A 22,922-nucleotide genomic window follows, 5' to 3' on the forward strand; every position below is an offset into this window, starting at 1 on the left:
TGTTTCTTTTTCCCTTGTCGTTGTATTTCAGTGTCCTGTGTGAAGCACCTTGAATTGCCTTGTTGCTGAAATGTGCTATATAAATAAACTTGCCTTACCTTGTCAACCTCTAGTACGATTGCTTCTTTTCTTGATAGGTCAAATGGTGCATTTGTTGCTTATTTTCATGTCCGTGATGTTTTAATGATGTTTGTTTTCTGTGTCAGAACGGTGACCAACAGCCAGCTAACATATGTATCGAAGCTGGCCTTTCAGAACAACGTCAAATTACAGTACCTGTAAGTGCACGTTCCTTATCCCATTTATCATGTATTTTTTGGTAAATGTCACCAGTGATCTTTTCTATGAGCAACATTACAAGAATAAACTGAGACCTTGGTGTTAATTAAAAGAATTCAGATCACATTTATCACTGATGCCTGAATCTTTAGAGCTTGTTCATGTGTTTTACTTTTACTAATAAAAAAGCTTCTTAAGGTTAATTGTCAGTGTAGTATCAGTCCGTGTAGAGTCAGCCTGATATTTTGTTGTGGTACTACAATTTTAATCTCATTCCCTGATGTGCAATTTAATTTTCAGGAATCTGAAAGATAACAACCTGTCATCACTGTCCTGGAGGATATTCAGAAACCTCAATATCTCTTATCTGTGAGTTCGGTGCAGCTCTCTGTATCAGTCAGTCCATCTCTCTGTCTGTCTGTCTGTCTGTTTGTTCCTGGCTTTGCCTCTGGTGTATGTTCCAGTTACTATCACACTATGTAGATAAGCATATAGCACCTGTAATGTCATCAGTCTTGAAGGAACAAATTTGTTGACAAGACTTTTGACCCCAAAATTTTGTCATCCTTTATACATTTAAGGAAATGTAAGCTTGATTAAATAATTTAAGACCATTTATTATAATATCATCCTCTGTATTTTGCATGTATGTTCCTATAGTTATTTACTGTCCATGAAGGTTTTTATAAAAGCTCAGTGTAACTTCAGATACTGAACAGTTTTCTGTTCTGTAGCAAAAATGACTCTTTTTTTTTTTTTTTTTAGCAAAATATAATAATTGAAACATTAAACATAAAAATAATCACCTATAACCACTGTTATTTCTCAAACTACATTGGATTTTATTATAGTTTGTTGCAGAAAATGATGCTGTTTCTTTTACCACCTTACAGCCTCTGAATGTCCAAGTGGGGCAGAACTGATGCTGCTGAAAAGCTGAGAAACTGCATTTTACCTGAATTATTTTAATGTTTAATGGGATTTGTGGTTCAAGAGTTATTAAATATGTTAGATCAATTGATGCTTTTGTTCACCAGTGGCTGTTTAGGTCTTTGAGGGTTAATCTAAGCTCTGGTGTTTAAGCTGTATCTTCATAAGTGATAGGTAAACCTAACACAGCCCTGTTTCCCTAAAGCTTCATTCTCTCACTTTGTGTGTGTTTGTGTGTGTGTAGCATCCTGTCAGGTAACCCTCTACACTGTTCCTGTGAGAACATGTGGATCAAGCTGTGGTTAGGAGAGGAAGCAGACACTCAGGAGCTGCGCTGCTATGAGGATGGAGGAGGACGTCGGCTCCTGTCCAAACTAACACTACGTAAATGTGGTGAGGACACACACACACACACACACACACACACAACCACACACACACGCAAACACACACACACACACACACACACACAAACATGCAAACACATTCACATGGGGAGGTAGGAAGCTGGAAAAGACATTTCTGTGCTGTGGCATAAGCACAGTAATCTGTATGGGTTTCTGGAAGCTTTTTCCAGAATCTTTGTTTTGGTTGTGTGTATTCTTTTTTGTGTGTTTATGCTTCTCACACGTCTGTTTTTGTGGTTGAATGTTTTAACACTGTACCTGAATTTAACCTATAAACACCCAGTGTTACTTTTGCGGCTGTTCCAAAATATTTTTTTCTCTATATTTAACTTTTCTTAAGTGATTTACACAATTTATTATGACCTAATCATCTGTATTTTGTGTTTTTTCGGTGAACATCAGGGATTTGCTATATTTAAGTCACTGATGATGTAGATGTTCAAGCTCAGATTAAAGGTGAGGGTTATTATATGAGAAACAGAAAAGACTGAAAAAAAGTGGCTTTTTCAGCAAAATCTACCATTAACTGAACATAAACCAAGTGTGTCCATCCACTGTCACTGATCCAACTCCATGGGTTTTACTGGTGAATCAATGTTGTAGAAGATGACAGTGTTTCCACATTCAGTACGGAGCCTCTGAATGTCCAAATGGATCTTATCTGATGACCATGAAAAGATGGCAAACTGCATTTTACACCAATTATTTACATGCATTGATAGAATCAGTGAATCAACAGGTATTAAACATTTTAGATCAGTAGATGGTTTTGGTCATCATGGCTGTTTGGGTCTTTGTGGGTTAAGAATGGGATGTAATATTGATATAAGTTGTCATTGCAGCTGTAAGTGTTTTTTGGGGGGTGGTTCTTTAGGGAGATGTGGAGAAAAAGCAACTGAAGACAGTGAAGGTTATGTTGCAAATTTCTGTTATAAATGACAGAAATAGGAAAACATGCTTTAATTACATCTGTTTCAGTCAGTTTAGTATTGTGTAAAATACATTCATAGGGCTGCTACACACTGTTCTCATTTATGCAGCGTTATTATCTTGTATATTTCTACAGACACTATTCCAAAATGCTGACCAAATGACCAATAAACATGGTGATGCACTTGGTTTATAGTGGACTTCAAAATGTCACTTGGTTTGTGCTTGGTATCACAGAGAGGCCAGGCTGACATCATCTCCATCCTGCAGGGATTTTATTCATATGATGCATAGATAAGCTGCTAGACAGTGGGGAATCAAAGTGTGACATAGAAAGAGAGGTGTGTGTGCACTCTGGTGTGAAAGATTATTTCACCTTATAGCCTTGTTACCGTCATCCGAGTCAGTTGCTCATAGCTGTGGAAAGGTCACTGTGCAGCACTTTATGGACAGAAACACATAAAGCACATATCATCCTGAGATGGGAGGCTGAAGCTCCAACACACGGATGACATACAAAGATGCTGAGTAGAGAACATTACCTGCATGCATCACACTAAAACGTGTTATAGAGACCATCTGCACTCTGTCTTATAGCACTGCTGACCTGCTGTCACACAGCAGATTTCTTTTCCTTTTCCTCTGAATCATCATTTTCTGCTTGACTAGTGAAAAGCTGGACTGAAACACTCTTGTCTCTCACTGTGACAACAAACTGCAACAGCAATAATAATGTTATTGTGAGAAATGAAAAATGCACGGCACAGACTTATCTACATTGTGACAAATAATGAGGAACTGTTGTCGTTATTTGAGTTGAATCTAAACTGCATACATTTATTTTATACTATTATGAAACCTCAAAATCTATCTTGGGATTCATGAGCTGCACAATATACAAAGACCAACAAGCTTACTGTCACTCCAGACTATCACAGACCACAAACCTTTTTACAGAATGTACTTGCTTATGGGAGTGCTTATCAAGCTTGAATGTATAAATGTCAGCAGTTAATTGACACTTTATTCTTTCCTTCTTTATATCTACTGCATGAATTTTTCATGACTTTGTCTATTTTTGGACTCTCTCCTGTTCATATACAGGGTCAGATTACAGCTTGACCTGTCTCTGGTCATCTTAGCCTGACCTGCTCTGTATCTTTTAATAATTGTTGTCCTAATTCAGCCTGGAATAGAAGGTTTTAAAAGTGCAAATGGGATGGAAATGCACATTTGGTAATAATTTTGAGGCAACATCTAAACACAGGTTTTCCAGCTTTTGAGGGGATGACTCTGAGTAATTTTGTGGAAACATGAAGGGATAATCTAGTCCATTAAATTCTTCTAATAAGTCTAACATAATAACAGCAATATTAATAATTATAAGAAGAAAAAAGCATGTGAAGTGGTAAATCAGCTGTAAAGTAATGTTTGTTTCATGTGAGTATGAAAACATGGTTGAATCTTGTGTCGTTAACAGGTCAGGTGGTCTGGTCAGAAATAGCTCAGGGCAGTCAGGATGCAAACAATAAGTTAGCTTGCAGGAAGCTAGCAATGTCATTGATAACTCCTATTGATCTGTCCCCTCTGCCTCCCCTCCATTAGCAGAGGTTATTTTTGGTATTAGCACAGTTACAGCAGGGCCCCTGGAGAGGTGGGCAGGGGACCCCCTGGCAGAGTGACATATGAGGAGGCGGTCATTGTGGGGCAGGGGTGCCAAATAATGCCCCAGGGTTAACAGTGATACACCAAAAGTCCTCTCAGTTGGGCCAAATGACTACTCTTTTTGCTCTCTCGTTGTTCTATTACCCCCTGCAGTCTACTCACTTTCGATAATTTATTACATCATTACTACATTCGTCTGTCTTCTTGCATCTTCTGTCTGTCTGCCTGACCATTTTTTTTAGTGTCATATGAGGAGAGCACAAAGCAGAGGAAGTACCCTATGATGCCCTCAGGCTGACACTGATCTCTTAGGCCACCCGCATATGTCTCTGTCTGTGTTTCCCTCTGTGGACTGTTTACTGCTTGAACACCCAAAAGGCCTGGCAAACAGAGACCGTTCCCACTGCTGACACATGCAGCTTTGTGTCTGATTTTAATGCAGTCCCATCCATTTAAAAAAAGAAAGGTTAGCAGTGTTACCCAGGAAAAAGAGTGGATCATACAGCTGCAAGTTTTATTCCCACTCAGCTATTTGCTAATAGGATGATTGCAACGATAAAAAAAAAAAAATCTTATAAAACTTATACTTTAACTTTTGTTAGATTTTTTTTTTTATTAACTCCCAGCTTAGTTGTATGTTTACTCTAATGTTTTGCTTGTTAATGTAATGACCAAGACTTTTAAGGTTCTCTTCAAACACAGCACTTTGTGGCCAAAAGTATTTGATGAGTGCTAATAAATGAAACCAGCTGTCCAGAGCAAAGGTGGTGTTTCCACGTGCTGTGGAAATGACAGCAGATGGATTAGCAGACCTCTGTTGGCCACATCACAGCGCTGGAGTACTCTGTCTTCATCTCTATCCCTCTCCGTCCGACTGCCTCTCTACTTGTTTGAGGGCTGTCTATCAGGCTCGTCTGCCCTTTGTCATCTCATTTTCTGTCTCTGTCACTGAGTTTTGATTGCTGCGTACTTACTTGCTCAGCCACTATACACTGTGTCCGTATTTGCATCTGTCAGTGCCTCCTTCTTCTTGTCTTGACCTGAATTCAGCTCAGATGCAGCAGGCAATATCTAGCAGAACAGACCAATCAAAAACTACAAGTGTCATTTGTGAGGCCATGTATTTTCTGGTTAGAAAACAAGAAACTGAAAAGCAGGATAGAAGTTACTCTGTGCAGAACTTGGCTCAGACTGACAGCAGTCAATTAAGATGGGATTTTGCATCTGGCAGCTGGCAGACTTGTATAGTCAGACATCTCCACACTTCTGGCACCCTCTGCTATTGTTCTGGAATAGAGGTAAAACTTATTGTTGTTAGGTTGTTATTCTAGTGCAGGATGCTGCAATAATGCTTTGGCAAAATAGTTTTGGTAGAGAAGCTGTTTTGGTGCATATTTGGAAGAATGTCAAAGTATTAAAACGACTAAATCCCTACAAAAGAAAACAACACGTAAAAAATATGTGTGTCTTTGTCAAAACTTGACATTTTCAGGGTGTAGTTGCAGCATAGAGGTTAATGTTTTTTCACATAGCGAGAGGGACTATGAAAGTGAAAACACACAGATAGTGGAAGGAATGACAGAAAGAATGACAGTCCTACAACTGTGCAATGGAAATATTCACTCATCTTCCAGTTGAATATTTCTAGAGAGCCTGGGTAGTTTTTGGAAGTATGGATGTGATTTCCTTTCCTCCTTCATTTAGCTCTTCTGCGTTTCTTTTCAGACCTTGGCACTGGTATTTAGAAGCAGGATTCAGCCTCAAAAACAGCAGCATAACATTAAGTTATTTTCAGAGAAGAAGAGGGAAGTAATTGCAAACACTTTTATAGATCATGAATTGGCACTGATGGGCGAGCTCTGATTAGCATGTTGTAAATATTCAGTAGTCAAAGACGTTTATTGCTGTAATTTCTTATGCTGTGTTTAACCCCCCCCCCAAAAAAAAACCCCAAACACATGACCACAGTAGTACCCTATTTCACAGCAAAGGTATTGAGTATCAGAAGTCTCTATCTATCTATCTATCTATCTATCTATCTATCTATCTATCTATCTATCTATCTATCTATCTATCTATCTATCTATCTATCTGTCTGTCTGTCTGTCTGTCTGTCTGTCTGTCTGTCTGTCTGTCTGTCTGTCTGTCTGTCTGTCTGTCTGTCTATCTATCTATCTATCTATCTATCTATCTATCTATCTATCTATCTATCTATCTATCTATCTATCTATCTATCTATCTATCTATCTATCTATCTATCTATCTGCACAACTGCCAGCTCACTTGCCAAACTCTTTCTGTGTATCTGATAATGTAAAATGAGTAAAACATAAGTCCAAATGTGTCCATGTTTTACCTCTGAGTAAAACCTGAACTGGCATATCAGAATGTTAGACTACATTGTGTCAGAAGTCCAGCTGACAACCTGACCCCATTTTTAGGCAGCAAATCAATAGTCTATAACAAATTCAAAGCAAATCCTACTCTGCCTGCCTTTCGTCTCATTCTCTTCTTCTTCCTCAGCATTCTGTGAAGCAAAAATCATTACATACATCTATTAATGCATAGACTGTCTTCACAGCGCTTGAGAAAAAGAACAATATAAAGACAGTGAAGGATTCTGTTTTGTGCAGCTTCTCAGCACATTTTCTTTTGCCTTGGTTGTACACTGTATTTTGTCAAAGAATCACCTTTATCTCTTGTCGGCTTCTGCTTCTCATCACAAACTACATCTCTGAGGTGATAAGGCTCAAGTGTTACATAATAAGAGTAAAACCTCTCCTCCACCTCGCTAAACAGCAATATGGAGGTGCCTATTGTGGCCTATAACAAGAACTGACAATAATGACACCTCCAACAATGACGTTGAAGTATGCAGTGGCGTATTGTGCGGAGGCTTCAATCCGGAGAGCAGTGGATGTTTTCCTTTTAAATGTTGAGCTGTGAGCATCTATTCAGCCCCACATCGCCGTGGCATATCCCTGAAGCTGTGTTCATAATTCACAGCCCATTCAGAGGACATGCTCCTGGCGAATAAAGGCGATCTGGATTCAAGTATGTCAAGGAATGACTGACACATATGCAATGCTTATATGATGCATTCTGTCATATTCAGTAATTTTTTATTAAGGGGATGTTTGGAGTCCTTTAACCTTCCTCTTCTTTGCTGGTCTTAGAGATTTTTTTATTTTTATTTTTTTTTGCCACAGAACACTCAATGAATTATGCATTATGAGGCTCATCAAAAGCTAATATGGCACTTTGCTTTAGTTTGGCTCTTGTGTGTGTTTTCCAAAGGTCTTTTTTGTGCTTTTTATACTTTTATACTGGGCAACCTTGTCTCACAGAAATTACATTCATATGCAACTACATTGCAAATTCATGTTTTATAATAAATATAATAGTGCTCTCATTTCGTTTTGCTACAAACATACAGTAATCCACGCTTTGCTATAGCTGTAAGTAAATAATTCCGTGTCTTCTGACTGTAGAAGGAAAGATCGTGGTTTGGTTAAAATATAAATAACTACATTGTGAGTCATTTTTATCACATCTTTGCAGACTTTTTCTGCATTAAACCACGGGCTGCCTTCTTTCCCTATCCTAAGTGTTGTTTCAGAAGTGGGAGTATGTCACACATTGAGTCTTAACCTTTATGTATGTAGCAAGTTCTAAGGTTTTGTGATAAAAATCAAGTCAGTCTACTCCCTGCTAAAAGCCAGATAAGTCAAGTCACTGTTCAGTTTGAGTAAGTGACAAGTAAAGTCACACAAACATAGTCTGTCCTCCATGAAAATTTCAGCCATCAGTTAGGATACGGCAGGAATCAACAGCCTTTATAATCTGAAGAGCCATTTTTGACTCCTAAGACGACGACAACAACAACAACAACAACAACAACAACAACAACAAAAGAGTTTATATATTTAACCCTTTAACCCCTTTTGTGTTTTACTTGGCCAGGTGGCTAGCCTGTCTATGATTATTTTTGCTACTTTAACTCTGCATTTTTACTGCTTTTATGAAATTATACGTCTATAACAAAGAAAATTTACCATTTCTAAAACACAAAAATTATTTGTTGTGTAAAATAGAAATAAAACTTAGTATTAGCACTAAAAACCAGCATATGTAGGCTGTCTTAGAAACAAAAAAAAACTTAGAAACAAACTAGCTATTACAAATAAGCTATATACAAATGCGAATTGAGTTTGTGCATACTGACTTTAAAAAAAGGCTGCAAGTCTCCAACGTCCCTTATGTATGATGAAGTGTTAAAAATGTTTTTATTCTGTGTATAGGCTGCACATTTTACAGATGACAATCACAGAATGGCTTTAGGATGACAACAATGATTGTAAAATGTTCAAAAGAAAGTCTTAATAATTTATGTTCATATTCCTTATATTTTGGCTGAGACGCCTGAATTACTGCTTTCTTAACTTCTTTTCGTTTCTGTTTTTTTTTTTTTTTTTTTTTTTTATCTGAAGGCTGCTCTGTGAATGCATTAGAAATCTCCATAATATCATATGTCAAAAATAAAATGCGACTTCGCAATACGTAAAGCATAATATGCCGATTCAGAGCAGAAGGACTTTCAACTCGAGTCTTTTGTCAGTGTTTAGTTCAGTACTGTAAGTCTCAAATCTGCCAAAAGTTGTGACTTTAAGTCCCCGCACCTCAGCCAAACCATGAAAAACAAGGACCTGATATTATAAATAAAGAAGGTGAATATTTTGATACAATCTCTTCCAAGAATTTACAATCACAATCATGACTATGACTAAGGATATATTAAATAACATCTAAGGATAACTAAGGATACATTAAATAACATCTACTCATCACGAAGAAAAAGTGATGTAGGTTTCAGTACATATAGATAGATAGATAGATAGATAGATAGATAGATAGATAGATAGATAGATAGATAGATGTAAAAGGGCTGGGCAAGTTAACGCGTTATTACAGCGTTAACGCGTTCATTAAATAACGTCGACAATTATTTTAATCTCCCGTTAATGCCCTTCTGCCTTTCAAGCAAGTCTTAGCGCATATACATACGGACTCTTATTTTGAAACTCATGCTTTTATTTTGGCGCTCCACATGCACCAAGCGCGGTGCCGGTGTAGCTGAGAGGAGCAAAGTGAGCGAACTTTCCGAGTTATGCTGAATCAAATTTTGTTTAACTCCTGCAGTTCAACGCCTGTATGTATCAATCATTCTGTTGTTTGCTAAATAATTTCACATGCAAACGTGCCGTTAGAAACATGTTTATAACGGTATTTTGGATGTGTTTATTACAATGTGTTATTAACATGTTTAAGCTAATTCGTTTATGCTAGCAGTCGGAGATGGGTTGCTAATTCTTTATGCAGGCACATGCTAAGTTTATGTAAATTCATTGGTTGTGTTTGGGTATAATATACCAGCCTTTGAACTAACCTTTACTTATTTACGATGTGATTAGCTCGATGCTAACTTGAATGGGAAAATCCATAGACACGCTAACGATTAGCATTTACAGATTAACTTATGATTTACAACGTCTTTTTATCCAGCAACAAAGGTTCACATCAGAGATATTTTATACTATTCATTTTTACAGCAACTGAACATAAAGTACTCACAGACAAATGCTTTCAGGGCCATACAAACAGAGTGAAAGAAACGTGTCTGTTAGTTCCTACTTTTGTCTGAACTGACTATGGGAACACCGAAAGGACAAAACATATGTTAGTGCAACTTATTCTGACCACTAGAGGGCCCCCTTTGCTTGCTTTTAACAACTGAACATCACATATTATTGGGCTTATTGGTATTAGTACTTATTAGGGGGCTTAAAACTCCTGTCAGTCCCTCACAAGTGGAAATAAACTGATGTGGACATTAACATGGAGAAAAGTACCGGTCTTTTATGTGGACATTTTCATTTTAAATGTCTTCAGATGGTGGGGTTGAGAAGGACAAAGTTGTTTGGAAGCACTGCAATGTGGAATTATTTTTTATCACCAGAGTACTTCAAGTCTGAAATATCACTTAAAGGCAATACACGCTGTTGATGCCGGCAGCCCCCCCCCCCCCCCAGTATATGCGATTAATCGTGATTAATCCATGCGATTAATCATGATTAAAAATTTTAATCGCTGCCCAGCCTAATATATATATGCAGGGTGGGGAAGCAAAATTTACAATGAACATTTAGTTGTTTTTTTCTCAGCAGGCACTACGTCAATTGTTTTGAAACCAAACATATATTGATGTCATAATCATACCTAACACTATTATTCATACCTTTTCAGAAACTTTTGCCCATATGAGTAATCAGGAAAGCAAACGTCAAAGAGTGTGTGATTTGCTGAATGCACTCGTCACACCAAAGGAGATTTCAAAAGTAGTTGGAGTGTCCATAAAGACTATTTATAATGTAAAGAAGAGAATGACTATGAGCAAAACTATTAAGAGAAAGTCTGGAAGTGGAGGAAGCAACAAAAAACGTACCAAAGCTTTTATTAAAGCTCTCAAATCCAAAATCCTAAAGGATCCAACCAAGTCCATGAGAAAAATGGCAATTGAACTTGAGGTAGACAACAAGAATGTTAGAAATGCAGTAAAATCTGATTTGAAGATTTAAATTCTCATAACTTTCAATAAACTAATTGGTCATACACTGTCTTTCAATCCCTGCCTCAAAATATTGTAAATTTGCTTCCCCACCCTGTATATATATAAACATTATGACTTGTGTGTGGATATAACCTCTGTGAGACAGGGTTTTTCAGGGATGTATAGGTGAAAAATGTGAATAGAGAGACAAGGAGTGGCACACAAAACCTACACAACTCCTGCTGAAGGCTCACTTTAGCCTCTATATACTTCAAAGTACACTGTTGCACAGAGGGAGGATTGTGAGTTTTGTTCCTGTTTCTTCAGGACATTGAATGAATCTCTTCAAGGCCCGTGTGAAAACCTGATCACAGATACTTTTATCTCACTTAAAACCCTTTTGACCTCCTATCATTGCAGAAAGATATACTGAAATCTGAACGCATTCGGATGAATTGCAGACAATCAGATCCAGTTTTTTTCTGATCTTACACAAGCTGATCCATCTCAATGACAACTCAGTGAACTCGATCTGATGAGGATGAACCAGAATCAACCAAAATCTGCCAAAATCATCTACTGAAACGGTTTAATCCCTGTTGATCCACTAATCCATGTAAATGTTTAATGTTTAATGTTTAAAAGGATCCCCATTAGCTGCCACCAAGGTGATAAGCTAATCTTCCTGGGGTCCACACAAAAGGACAACACAAAACACAGAACATAACAATACATGATATGCACAACAGTCACAATTCACATTATTAACAAGGGAAATCTAAAAGTAATAACCATTATAGACATCATTAAAAACATAAAACATCATCAGAAAAACATGAGATTAGTAATTACATTCATGACTTGCATCCATCAAAGAAAATAACATACACTCCCCCCATACAGTACTTGCTCAGATATTTAAATAATGCCTTCTGAGGTGATATACATGAAAGAGGATTTACCATTTAATTTACGTATGTTCAGGGGGCAATTATTCCAATGATTGATGCCACGATAAATAACTGTCCTCTTTAAAGCATTTGACTTTGGATGTGGCAACATAATCTGGCCATCACCAGCTGACCTAGTAAAATGAGAGTGGACTTGACTATAACTGACAGTTTAAAAAATAAGTGGTGTAAAATGTAGTTTATCATTTTTTCATGGTCATCAGATATGACCCATTTGGACTTTCAGAAGCTTTGTAGTTACCATGGAAACATTGTCATCTTCTACAACATTGATTCACCAGTAAAATTAGTAGTTGTATTAGTAGTTGCTAAAAGACTGGAAACTGGCTGAATTGGTCTCCTTGAGTGCTTTTAAATCCAAACTCAAAGTGCTAGAGACTAACTCAGTGACTTGCACCTGTTTTTCATGGTTTGATTTGCCCTGTAAATTATTTTTAAGTTGTAACTGTATGTTGCATTTCATGCTGCCTCTTGGTCAGGACTCCTTTGGAAAAGAGGTTCTTAATCTCAATGCGATCTTGTTTCATGGTTAAACAAAGGTTAAATAAAATAAAATAAGATAAAATAAGATAAAATAAAGATAAATAAAACCCACGGAATTTGAACAATGAAAGTGGATAGATACACTTGGTTTATGTTCAGTTAATAGATTTTACTGAAAAATTCACTATTTCTTCAGTTTTCTCTGTTTTTGATACAATAACCTTTGAATTTACTTTGAGCTTTAAGTAACATCTACATGATCAGTGAAATAAATATAGGAAAATTCATGATTTACACTGAAAAAAAGAGGATGATATTACAATAAATGGTGATAAATCATTTAAGTAAGGTTAATGTAGAGAAAAATTTATTTGGGAACTGACACAAATGCCACACTGGGTCATTATGGGTTAAAGCTCAGGATAAAGACAGTAAGTGGGTGGACTTTTGGGATTACTGACTGTTTTGGTTTAAAACGCGGCGAAAACAGATTTGACGAATCCACTTTGTCTCGTACGTAAAGTAAACCACGTGTCTGGTTTGCTTACAGTACATATGTCATAATTGTAGAGAACAGGACGGTACTGTGATCTCATCTTTCCCTCTGCAGACATGAGGATTTTCCATATGTTTACCACTGGCTGCAGGTGTGCTGGTGCTCAGCCAAACGTCGAAGCACATAATAGTAAAATCTCACCACATAATGAGTCATGTGTGTCAGGCTGCTGTAACATACTAATTACACTAATTCCTTTTCAATCCAGTTTGTTGAATCTGAACAGCACCTAAAGGATTACAGCCACTGAGTGCCAGGGATAGTTTGACTGTCAAAGCTGCACTTGATAAATAACTGAACATGGAAGTAATTTTCTAAAGTCTGATTCATGTTTAGACACAAGTCATGAGCCACATTTGTACACAGTCAGGTGCTGATTCGTAAGTAGTCTTATATCTTTTAACCCTCAAAGACCCAGACATTGGTGACCAAAAGCACCTACTGATCTAAAATGTCTAAAATGTTTATTAACTATTAAACCACTGTCACGTTCACCAACACTGATTCAACAATAAAACTAATGTAGTTTGACAAATGACACCAGTTACAGATACTTGTTTTTATGGTCGGTTAATAATATATCTTGCTGAAAAAGTATTTTTTTCGTCAGTTTTCTCTGATTTCATAGAGGAATCTTCAAATCTATTTGCAATAAAATCATGTGTAATAGCAACAGTGGGATATTCGCAATATAAATGTGTGTAATAGCAACAGTGGGATATTTATAATATAATTCATGTGCAAACCTTAATCACTTTTTGCTTGGTGGTTTGCCTTGGTCCCTGTTTTTTATCTGTTTGTGTGCACTATGTGTTGTTGCTTGTTTTTCTTTTTGTATGTCTTACTTCAGTTATGGTATTATGCTATTTGTAAGTTGTTGTTTTTTTTTTTTTACCTGCCAGTGGGACTCGAGATGGAAAGTAGCCGTATGTCTATAACCTCTCGCATTTACGTGTAAATGTTCATTAATACGAACTGTCCCATTTTGAAAATAAATAAATCATTCCTTCATTCAAATTTACCATGAACTTTTTTTGAACTTCTACATGATCAGTAAGTTAAATATCGGAGTACATTTCACTGTGCATGTGGAAAATAAAACCTATCTCACCTGTTACCTAAAATGCAGACAATAATATCATAATAAATGGTGATATCACTTACAAAAGGTTAAATGTAGAGGAAAAAGTCTCAAAAAATAGTTCTAGGTCCTTAAGTGTTAAGGTCTCCATGAAATCGTTGCTTTAGCGTTTTTATATGATACGTCCTGCTTTGAAAGGTCAGAGATATTTCAGCTCTCTGGAGTCACATATATACTTGCTTTATCAGAACAGGTTGGTTGCTTTAGTTTCAGTGAAGATTATTTTTTATTTTGCATCATAAAGTATCTTTCTGACTGACTTTCAACCTGCATTCATGTGACAATAACTAATAGTGATAAAATGACAAACGTGACAATGACAACACAGACAACAGAGCGAGACTTGACATGTCTGAGACCAGCAGATGTGATGTGAATAAATACTGTCTTCTTTTAGATTTAGTTAGTTAAGTTTTATTTCGAGCACATGAAATCATCAGATAACAAAGAATAATACGACACGGACAAACTAAATTTTTGGTGCTCGGAAAGGAGTGGGAAGAAGTATAACTTATAGACTCCCATCCCCTTTTTACAAACTAATAATTAATTTGATTCTGCTTCCTTTGCCTTGTTCACACTTTTTTTTTTTTTTTACATTTTTACATCACAAACCATCCATGCAAACCATTCACCATACATTTTTTTAGTCACCTCACACTCAATCAGAGTTGCGTAATCAATCTTTTTAACAAATAATGACCCAGTGCTATATATGTGTCAGTTCCCATTTGAACATTTCTCTATATCTAACCTTTAAGTGATTTATCACCATTTATTATAATATTATCCTCTGTATTTTGTATTTTATCAATATAAATCAGATATTTTCCTGTATTTAATTTACTGACCATGAAGATGTTCAGGTTTATTATATCAAACAGAGAAAACTGCAGAAATAGTGACTTTTTCAGTAAAATCTATCATTAACTGAACATAAATTGAGCATTTCCATCCACTGTCATTTATCAAACTCAATGGGTTTTACTGGTAAATCAATGTTTTAGAAGATGATGGTGTTTCTACGTTCGCTACGGAGCCTCTGAACGTCCAAATGGGTCATATCTGATGACTATGAAAAGATGAAAAGCTGTATTTTATACCAATTATTTGTATGTATTGATAGGATTAATGGATGAAGTGGTATTAAACAGTTTAGATCAGTAGATGCTTTGGGTCTTTATGGGCGAATATAAACTCTAATATTTATATGCACTTTAATTATTTACTACAAGTACAGTTATTAATAAATGTGATAATATCTCCGAATCATGATAGTCTGTGTTAATTAATGCCAAAAAGGCAATACACAATAATATCTTATTAAATGCATTCTTCTATATTAACTAGGTATTCAGTTATTCAGATAATCTTCTATATTTTGCTATTATTCTGGATTTATACATCCTTTTAAATGTACAAACTGAAGAAGACATTTTTAAAGTTTGATCCAGATTATGCCACAGATATATTCCTCTAACAGAGATACACTGGCTTTTAATGTTTGACTACACTTCATTTTCTTGAAGATTTCAGTTCACCTTTAATTATAATTATTTTGCCTGGGCTCAGAAATCTCCTGTAGACTGTAGGGAAGCATATGGTCATGGGCTTTATACATTATGATGACAGTATTAAGGTCGACAAGATCGTGTAGTTTTAGAGCATTTAAATTTATAAATAGGGAATTTGTTGGAGCTAAGTACTGTACTTGATTTGACAATTTGAGTTGCCGTTTTTTGAAGTAAGAATATGGAATTATTATTTGATTTATAATTATTACTCCATATCGCCATACAATTGTTGAGATATGGAAGAAGAAGAGAATTGTACAATATATGGAGGTCATTTTAGAGCTTGCACTATTGTACTTGCACTTGAATACAGGATCTTTCTATGCATCTGTAAGAGGCCCAACTATAAGTAGAAAGTAATTTTGTCGGTTTTTAGGTGTATTACATGCAACATATGGTATATTAAAATCAAAGAAAACAATTTGTTGACTCATTCTGCACTCATGGCCATATATATCCAGTGAAACAAATTTTTTAAAATCTCCCCAGCAGAGGACTTAGGAGCTGGAGTTATGGGTCGTCTGGGTTGTTGCAGGCGTAGTTAGACCAATCAGAGTACACTGGGTGTTTTTCAAGGAGGGGCGGCCTCAGGAAACGTAAATATGCAGAAGCAAATAGCTCCCCCCGAAGCCCGTGCAGGCTGGTTATAGCTGTATGCATGGTGTAATAATCAAATATAATGTTCTGATTCGTTGTTCAGGGTGAATTTTGTGTGTGGCAGTCGAAAGCTGATTTACTGAGAGCTGGTTAAGATATGTGGTTCTGATATGGCAGCTGGCCTGCCACCACTGAAATGACTGGTTTTTAGTGCGACTCACTGTGATTGAGTGGGTTGCTGTAGTGATAAGTGGGTTGCCCTGGTGATAAGCATTCTGCCGACGGACAGAAGAGGAGGAAGAGGGGGAGAGGAGACGGTTCGATAAGAAATCTGTCCAGTTTTATCTGCAGTAGCTGTCGACACCCGTTTCTTCTTCTCTCCTCTTTTTGTTCCAATTTCTCTTCTCTTCTGCTTCTTCCTTTTTCACCCCCCTTGTTCACCAGGGATGTTATTGGACGAGGGACAAGGGTGGCAAGACTCTGATTGAGTCTGATTGGTCATGCTCAGGTCACCTCTTGGTCATCACTGTATACACACACACACACACACACACACACGGTGTCTTTGCTTTGACAGAAGCTTCAGACTGTGTCCAATCAATTTAGTACTTGGGCTGCTGAAGACATGCACTAGTAATCAGTGTAACCATCACTGTGTTTGAACTCTGTCTCTTTGTCTGACTGTGTGATTGGGGTGAGTTTGCTTAAATTACAGCTGGAGAGAGAGCGAGAGAGAGAGCCTGAATTCGAGGTCTCTCTTTGTGTGTCTTTCTGTTCACTAGTGGTAGTGGGTGTGTGTTTGCCTGCTCTTCTACTCTTATTGTTGAGGTTGTTACGTGCCTTGTGTTTCAACTGAAAAGACAAGAGTTGGCCATGAATCCTAAGTTTGCTTTCTCCCCCCCCATCCTCCTTCCATTCTCCTACACCCACTCCCTGGTTGTGTGTAGAGGTTCCCATGGCAACGTTGAGCCCATCCAAAGTGACAGTAATGGAGGGGGAGAATGTGCAGTTGTCCTGTACGACCTCTGGAGTGCCTTCACCTGAGATGATTTGGAACATGGCACTGGTCACTAACTATGAGGTGAAACATCACAACACACATACACACACACACAATGCTGACCCCCAGTAATTTATCTTGCCCTTAACTCTAACCACAGTTCAACCTCTACTCTAACCTTTAAGCAGGTCAACTCCCAAATCTAATAATGGGCACCATAGGGACCTGCATTTTGTCCACTAAAGGGAGCTCAGTGTCCATGGAACATCTGTGTTTAACACATGTACATGTATATAATGAACTGTCAAAAGATTGCAAGTCACTAAATGTTGATGATGTATGCTTATTTATTTTAGCATTCTATATTAATTATTATTATTATTAGGCAAGATGTTAAGAACTCTTTCTTGTTTGGACTGACTTTCATATTTCCTTTTCTGTTTATCCAAAATACTTATTTTTTTAATGGTATTCTGGCAATTTAATATTTAATGAGTTTATACTGTATATTATTTCTTAAAGTTGCATTATTTTTTATGCAGTGTTTTGGCGAAAGTAGTTACACGTCACAGCATTACATACTTAAATTGCAAAATAGATATAATTATAATCTATTACAGTTAATGCTTAAATTAAAGACGTATTTATGTTTTTAGAGGTTTTTCATGGTTATTGCCCTCTTCGTTTGCTAGGAAAGTAATGAAATTGTAAATGTTTTATTACTTTAGGGAAGTCTTTACAGTAGTTTAATCAATTATCACATTTTTAACTGGAGAACTTGTCTAGAACCTATCAAATACTAGAAGTAACTTTCACAACTAGTTTCATGACACATTTACATGTCACAGATACAAAATTTGGTCAATACACGAACTTATCATTGATTATGTGTTGTAGTTCTTAAAAAATTACATAAATGCATAAATAAAATGAATGAATTCTAACAATATGTGACTTTATGGCTGTATTTCCTCACTCAGATTGAGACTTCAGGCCAGATTTCAGTCCTTCGCCTGTCAAACCTCACATCACTGGACCACAACAGCAAGATCAGCTGCATAGCTGAAAATATTGTCGGAGAGAAGGAGTCTTCACTTCTGCTGGATATACTTTGTATGTTTACCCTCTCAGAAACAACTCTATTTCAGTTTAGATTAATGTGTAAATGTGCTTGCCACTGTAGTTGCAGTCTTTAAAATACACTAAGTAACTTTAAAAACCAACAATGAAATTCATGAATCTTTTACTTTTAATTCATGGACTATATTTCCAATTATAGTTATTGTTCTTATTGCACACATTCTGGGAAACATACACAAGATTTTGAACGGTGGAGTGATGGACGTGCAACATCCGTCTGCATCATTCCTGCCTGATCATGGCTGGCTGCGCTCAAGTGTGGCATTTTTGTTCCAGACATTTTCCCCATTTTTACTTCAGGGTTTTTATAGGGAGGGTCACATGTGTACAAAGCCTACACATTTTTGATCAACCCATCCCAGCCTTGCACTCCCCTACTCACTTTGTACACGTGTGAGTACAACTTTCATAAACTGGTCAGTCAGGCAGAGCAACAGTATACTGTATGTCTGAGAAGCTGCTTGGAGCGTCTGAGTACATCTCATGACAATTCTAGCAAATTTTTAAATGTGTGTTTTTGAAGTTGCTTAGTATGGAACATTACAGACAACATGTCTCCTTTTTACCTCCACCAAGGAGGTTGTGTTTTTGTCAGCGTTGGTTTGTCTGTTTGTCTGTCTGTCTGTGTGCAAGATAACTCAAAAAGTTATGGACGGATTTGGATGAAAATTTCAGGAAATGTTGATATGAAATGTTGTTCCTTGTGCCAGTATCAACATTTCCTGAAATTTTCATCCAAATCCGGGGCACTGATCTGCCTTGGTGGAGGTCTGTGCTCTCCGAATGTTTCTAGTTGTAAATGCTTCATTTGTTTTACTTCTAAATTGTTACTTGGCTTTAGCTCAGATTGAGTCTTTTCTATTTGTGTCTTTTCATCTACATCTCTTCTGCTCTACACTCAGTCCCTCCCAAAATTACAAAACTGAGTGATGCCATTCCCGACCATCACTGGTGCATCCCCTTCAGTGTGTCAGGTAAAATCTGCTGCAAAGACCCACATCCTTTTGTTAGTTGTTGTGTTTTTTTCCGTATTTAGTTTACTTTTTGGTGACATAGTGAGATCTAGCATGAAACTTTCTACCAAAAGGCTCAGTGGACGGCAATATGTCATCGTAATACTTAAACAAATGTGAAACAAAGGACTCATACAGCATGGGATATCTTATTTTCTTTCCAGGAAACCCACAGCCAAGCTTTCAGTGGTTTCTGGATGATGAAGAAGTGATGGAGGGGCAGTACATTATGACCATAATCCATGACATTACAGAGAGGGAGTACCACGGCTGCCTGCAGCTGGACAGCCCCACACACCTCAACAACGGGCGATACACACTAGTGGCTGAAAACAAATTTGGAACAGATCGAAAAGATGTAGAGGCTCACTTTATGCACAAGCCTGACGGTGAGTAGTAGCTTTTGTAAAACGTCCCACTTTTTACTTTCACATTATTAACACTGCACATAATATATTTGTTCTTAAACTCATGATTTTACTTGGATATGATATGCAAACATTTTACGGCGGAGCAGAGTTTCTCTAAGCCAGAAAACCATGTGTAGTGCAAGTGCGTCCTATGCAAACATTTACGGCTAAGTTCTTCTTATAGACCATTTTTTGCTTTTCTCAATCTTGTGTTTATAAAGAGGTGCCCATTTGTCCTCCTCACCTAATAACACCACACCTAAATGATCAAGGTGGGCACTGTTTTGGTCAAATGCAGTAATAACTTCAATAAATACTAGTTGTCCAGTGAAAATAAAAACACATATGACAACAGTGCAGTTTATATGTGACAAGCATGTTTACAGTGCAATCTCTGTTTTGTCTTTTTATATAGGGACTGGCAGTGAACCTTATTATTATGGTGAGTTATCGTCTTTTATCTTATCTTATCTTATCTTATCTTATCTTATCTTATCTTAGCTTATCTTATCTTATCTTATCTTTCTTATTATCTATGTGCACTGTTCTCATACCTGTATTTTTTCTTTCTTTTTCTCCTCTTTCACATAGCAGAGGGTGGGATGTTACTGGTGTTATTTCTTTCTTTCTTCCTTTCTTTTTTCTATTTTTCTTTCACATACGTTCTTTGTTTGTTAGTATGTTTTATTGTGATTGATGATGTTATTTGTGTGGTTTTGCATGTATATTTACAGTGAAATGGTTGATATGTTTGGATTGTAATGGATGGATTGTAATTGTTTCTGTTGTCTCTCTTTCTTCTGCTGTTCCTCCTTCACTTGCTTTCTCCTGCAGAGCTAACCACAGGTACTACTACACTGTTTCCTCAACCCAAATGACAAATGTGGACACACTAACAGTCTTGAACTAAAGTTACCTCATGTACAAGCTGAAAAAAAAAAAACAACATAAAATATATTTTCTCAGTGAATCAGTTAAGCGTATTTTAATCTAAGTAGTAATAGCCCGAAAAACACTATCAAGTCATATTTTTTTGCCTTTTTGTTTACTCACTCATCCCTTTCTATCACCTGTATCGACAGAAGGCCCACCAGTGGACCCACCGGAGGACAGAGTCGCTGTAAGTCACATTTTTACATCTTCTAGATATTTTTCTTCAATCCAGTATGATATGTTTCTTTGTCTTAAACACTGCCAACCTCCCACTCCTCTCATGAGTTGAGTTGTTTATGACATTTGGCTTTATCTGCTTCTGTATTTTCAGCGTAGGTTGTTTTGAGGCTGCTCTTTCTTTTTCCAGGTCTATGTGGTAGTGGGCATCGCCGCTGTGGCCTTTACCGGTTTTCTTCTAATGTTGGTTATTCTAAAGTTTGGTGGAAACTCCAAGTTTGGCATCAAAGGTAAGATTCCTGAGCATTTTCTACATTTCTACATTAGGGAGATGAACAGTGGAGCGAGGAGGATGATGGTGATTTTCTGTTTACGGCTCCATAATAGATGTAAGAAGTCAAAGCTTAACACACATGGATTCATGGATACAGTCAAGATGCAAGTTTGCAACTGTCGAGGCCAGCCATCGAAATGCTAAAATCACAGGTTTTAATCTGATTTCTTTTGGGGTGTCCTCCATCTTCTTTCAGTGCTGGAGGTTTGGAGTTAAAGTCTGAGTATAAGAAAAGTTCACTATAATTGACACATTCCCATCCATCAGTTAATTTAATATCTAACCCAGAAAGACTGTGCTTACTGCAGATGGCCTCATGGTTGCAGCTCTTAAACCATCATGTATCTGTGAATCCTCAGGTGAAGACAGGTGCTGTTTCATAGAGGTTCTGCTGGTGAATAACATGCATGATGACTAAACTGACCCCTTATAATCCTGATGTGAAACTGCATTTGTAGCCATTGTGGAAGCCCTCTCACACAAACACCCACCATTTATGATATTTTTGCGGCACAGCCTTCCAAGAGCAGTGAAAATGTGTCACTTCCGCAATAGTTACAAGTGCAACTAATTCTTTTTCTTGCTCTCATGTTGAACCACTAGAACTGATTTGTCTTGTTTTTCTTATTTTAACACTGGATTTCTTGTTACAAAACCACTGAACATTATTGTGCTCTTTCTCTGTTGTATGTATCATGTCTGTGTTGATCCTTTTTACTGTTGTGCAAACACATATATTTAGTGTGCTGCAAACAGACACTTGTTACTTCTATTGGCTCGTTTTTTTTTTTTTTTTGTTTTTTTGCTGCAAAGTGTTTGGCTGAGTGAAAAAAGCTGGGTGCTGGAAATGTGTTCCCTTATTTCTATTCATTGTGCTGCACTTTAGCTTATATGAGGAAGCATAATGCATTCATGATAAGCAACCCAAAAAAAAAAAAAATCATCACTCTGAAGAATTAATTTTGTGCCTTTCATTTCAACTAAGATACAGTTGTTTTAGGAATAAATAACTTTCGGCACTTCTTGAACATTTGCATCTGGTGAAATCGTACATTTGATATTCTAATAACCGAACCAAAAAGTAAATGCAAATACAGTAACAGACTTAATAAAAGCATGCCCCTATGCATTTGCGTTTGTGTGAGATTCTCTGTCAACCACTGAAGTGCAGTATTTTGGCAGTGAGTGATATATGGCCCCCCAGAGAGGTGGCGTGCAAGACAGATGGAGCTGCGAGGATACACAATGTGTGTGTTTGTATTTATGGGTGTATATGTGGTTTCATCTTACTTGAGGGGAGGCATATCTATATGTATGTTCTTTTTAAGGAAATGATTTCTGCAATCTCTCTTAGCATCCCCTATATATCTGCATTTGTGTGTACCCATGTCTAAGCATTTTTGCATGTGTTTGCATTTCCATTCGTGCGTAGGATGTTAGGTCACATTACGGGTTTGTCCTTCTGATTGCCCCCCTTGAGTCTTTTTCCTTCTCCCTTTCCACTGTCTGCTTCCTCTCCCCCCATGTGGTCCCGTCCTTATGCTCCACATATATCCAGATGTATGTGCCCTGCAGCATGTTGACTTTGGGCTGACCGCGTATATGTGAGACGAAGAGATAAAGAGATACGGTGGTCATTACAGCGTAAAGAGTAGGAGAGCGCATGCAGAGTGATTTACCACAGGAGTTAACATCCTCCTCTGCATCCTATACTGCACTAACAACCAAAGTTAATCTCAACAAGATTTAACTGTAGCACGCCACCACAGCTAAAC

At 37.2% G+C, this 22,922-nt stretch overlaps 1 protein-coding gene across 3 annotated transcripts in view; it reads left to right on the plus strand.

Annotated features, from left to right (window-relative positions):
- The window catches only part of ntrk2a (neurotrophic tyrosine kinase, receptor, type 2a), a 107,527-nt gene that overhangs the window by 7,668 nt on the left and 76,937 nt on the right, over positions 1-22,922 (plus strand). The window contains exons 3-14 of one of the 3 annotated variants that reach the window (XM_030143451.1): positions 207-278; positions 580-648; positions 1,454-1,602; positions 17,088-17,221; positions 18,121-18,253; positions 19,183-19,254; positions 19,458-19,682; positions 20,119-20,145; positions 20,295-20,300; positions 20,538-20,549; positions 20,786-20,823; positions 21,004-21,103. In XM_030143451.1, the coding sequence (XP_029999311.1) occupies positions 207-278; positions 580-648; positions 1,454-1,602; positions 17,088-17,221; positions 18,121-18,253; positions 19,183-19,254; positions 19,458-19,682; positions 20,119-20,145; positions 20,295-20,300; positions 20,538-20,549; positions 20,786-20,823; positions 21,004-21,103 (1,037 nt within the window). The remainder of the gene's footprint in view (positions 1-206; positions 279-579; positions 649-1,453; positions 1,603-17,087; positions 17,222-18,120; positions 18,254-19,182; positions 19,255-19,457; positions 19,683-20,118; positions 20,146-20,294; positions 20,301-20,537; positions 20,550-20,785; positions 20,824-21,003; positions 21,104-22,922) is intronic. The other 2 variants (XM_030143450.1, XM_030143452.1) reach the window with 2 other exon arrangements.

Source organism: Sphaeramia orbicularis, chromosome 9, assembly GCF_902148855.1.
Source record: "Sphaeramia orbicularis chromosome 9, fSphaOr1.1, whole genome shotgun sequence".
Classification (NCBI taxonomy): domain Eukaryota; kingdom Metazoa; phylum Chordata; class Actinopteri; order Kurtiformes; family Apogonidae; genus Sphaeramia; species Sphaeramia orbicularis.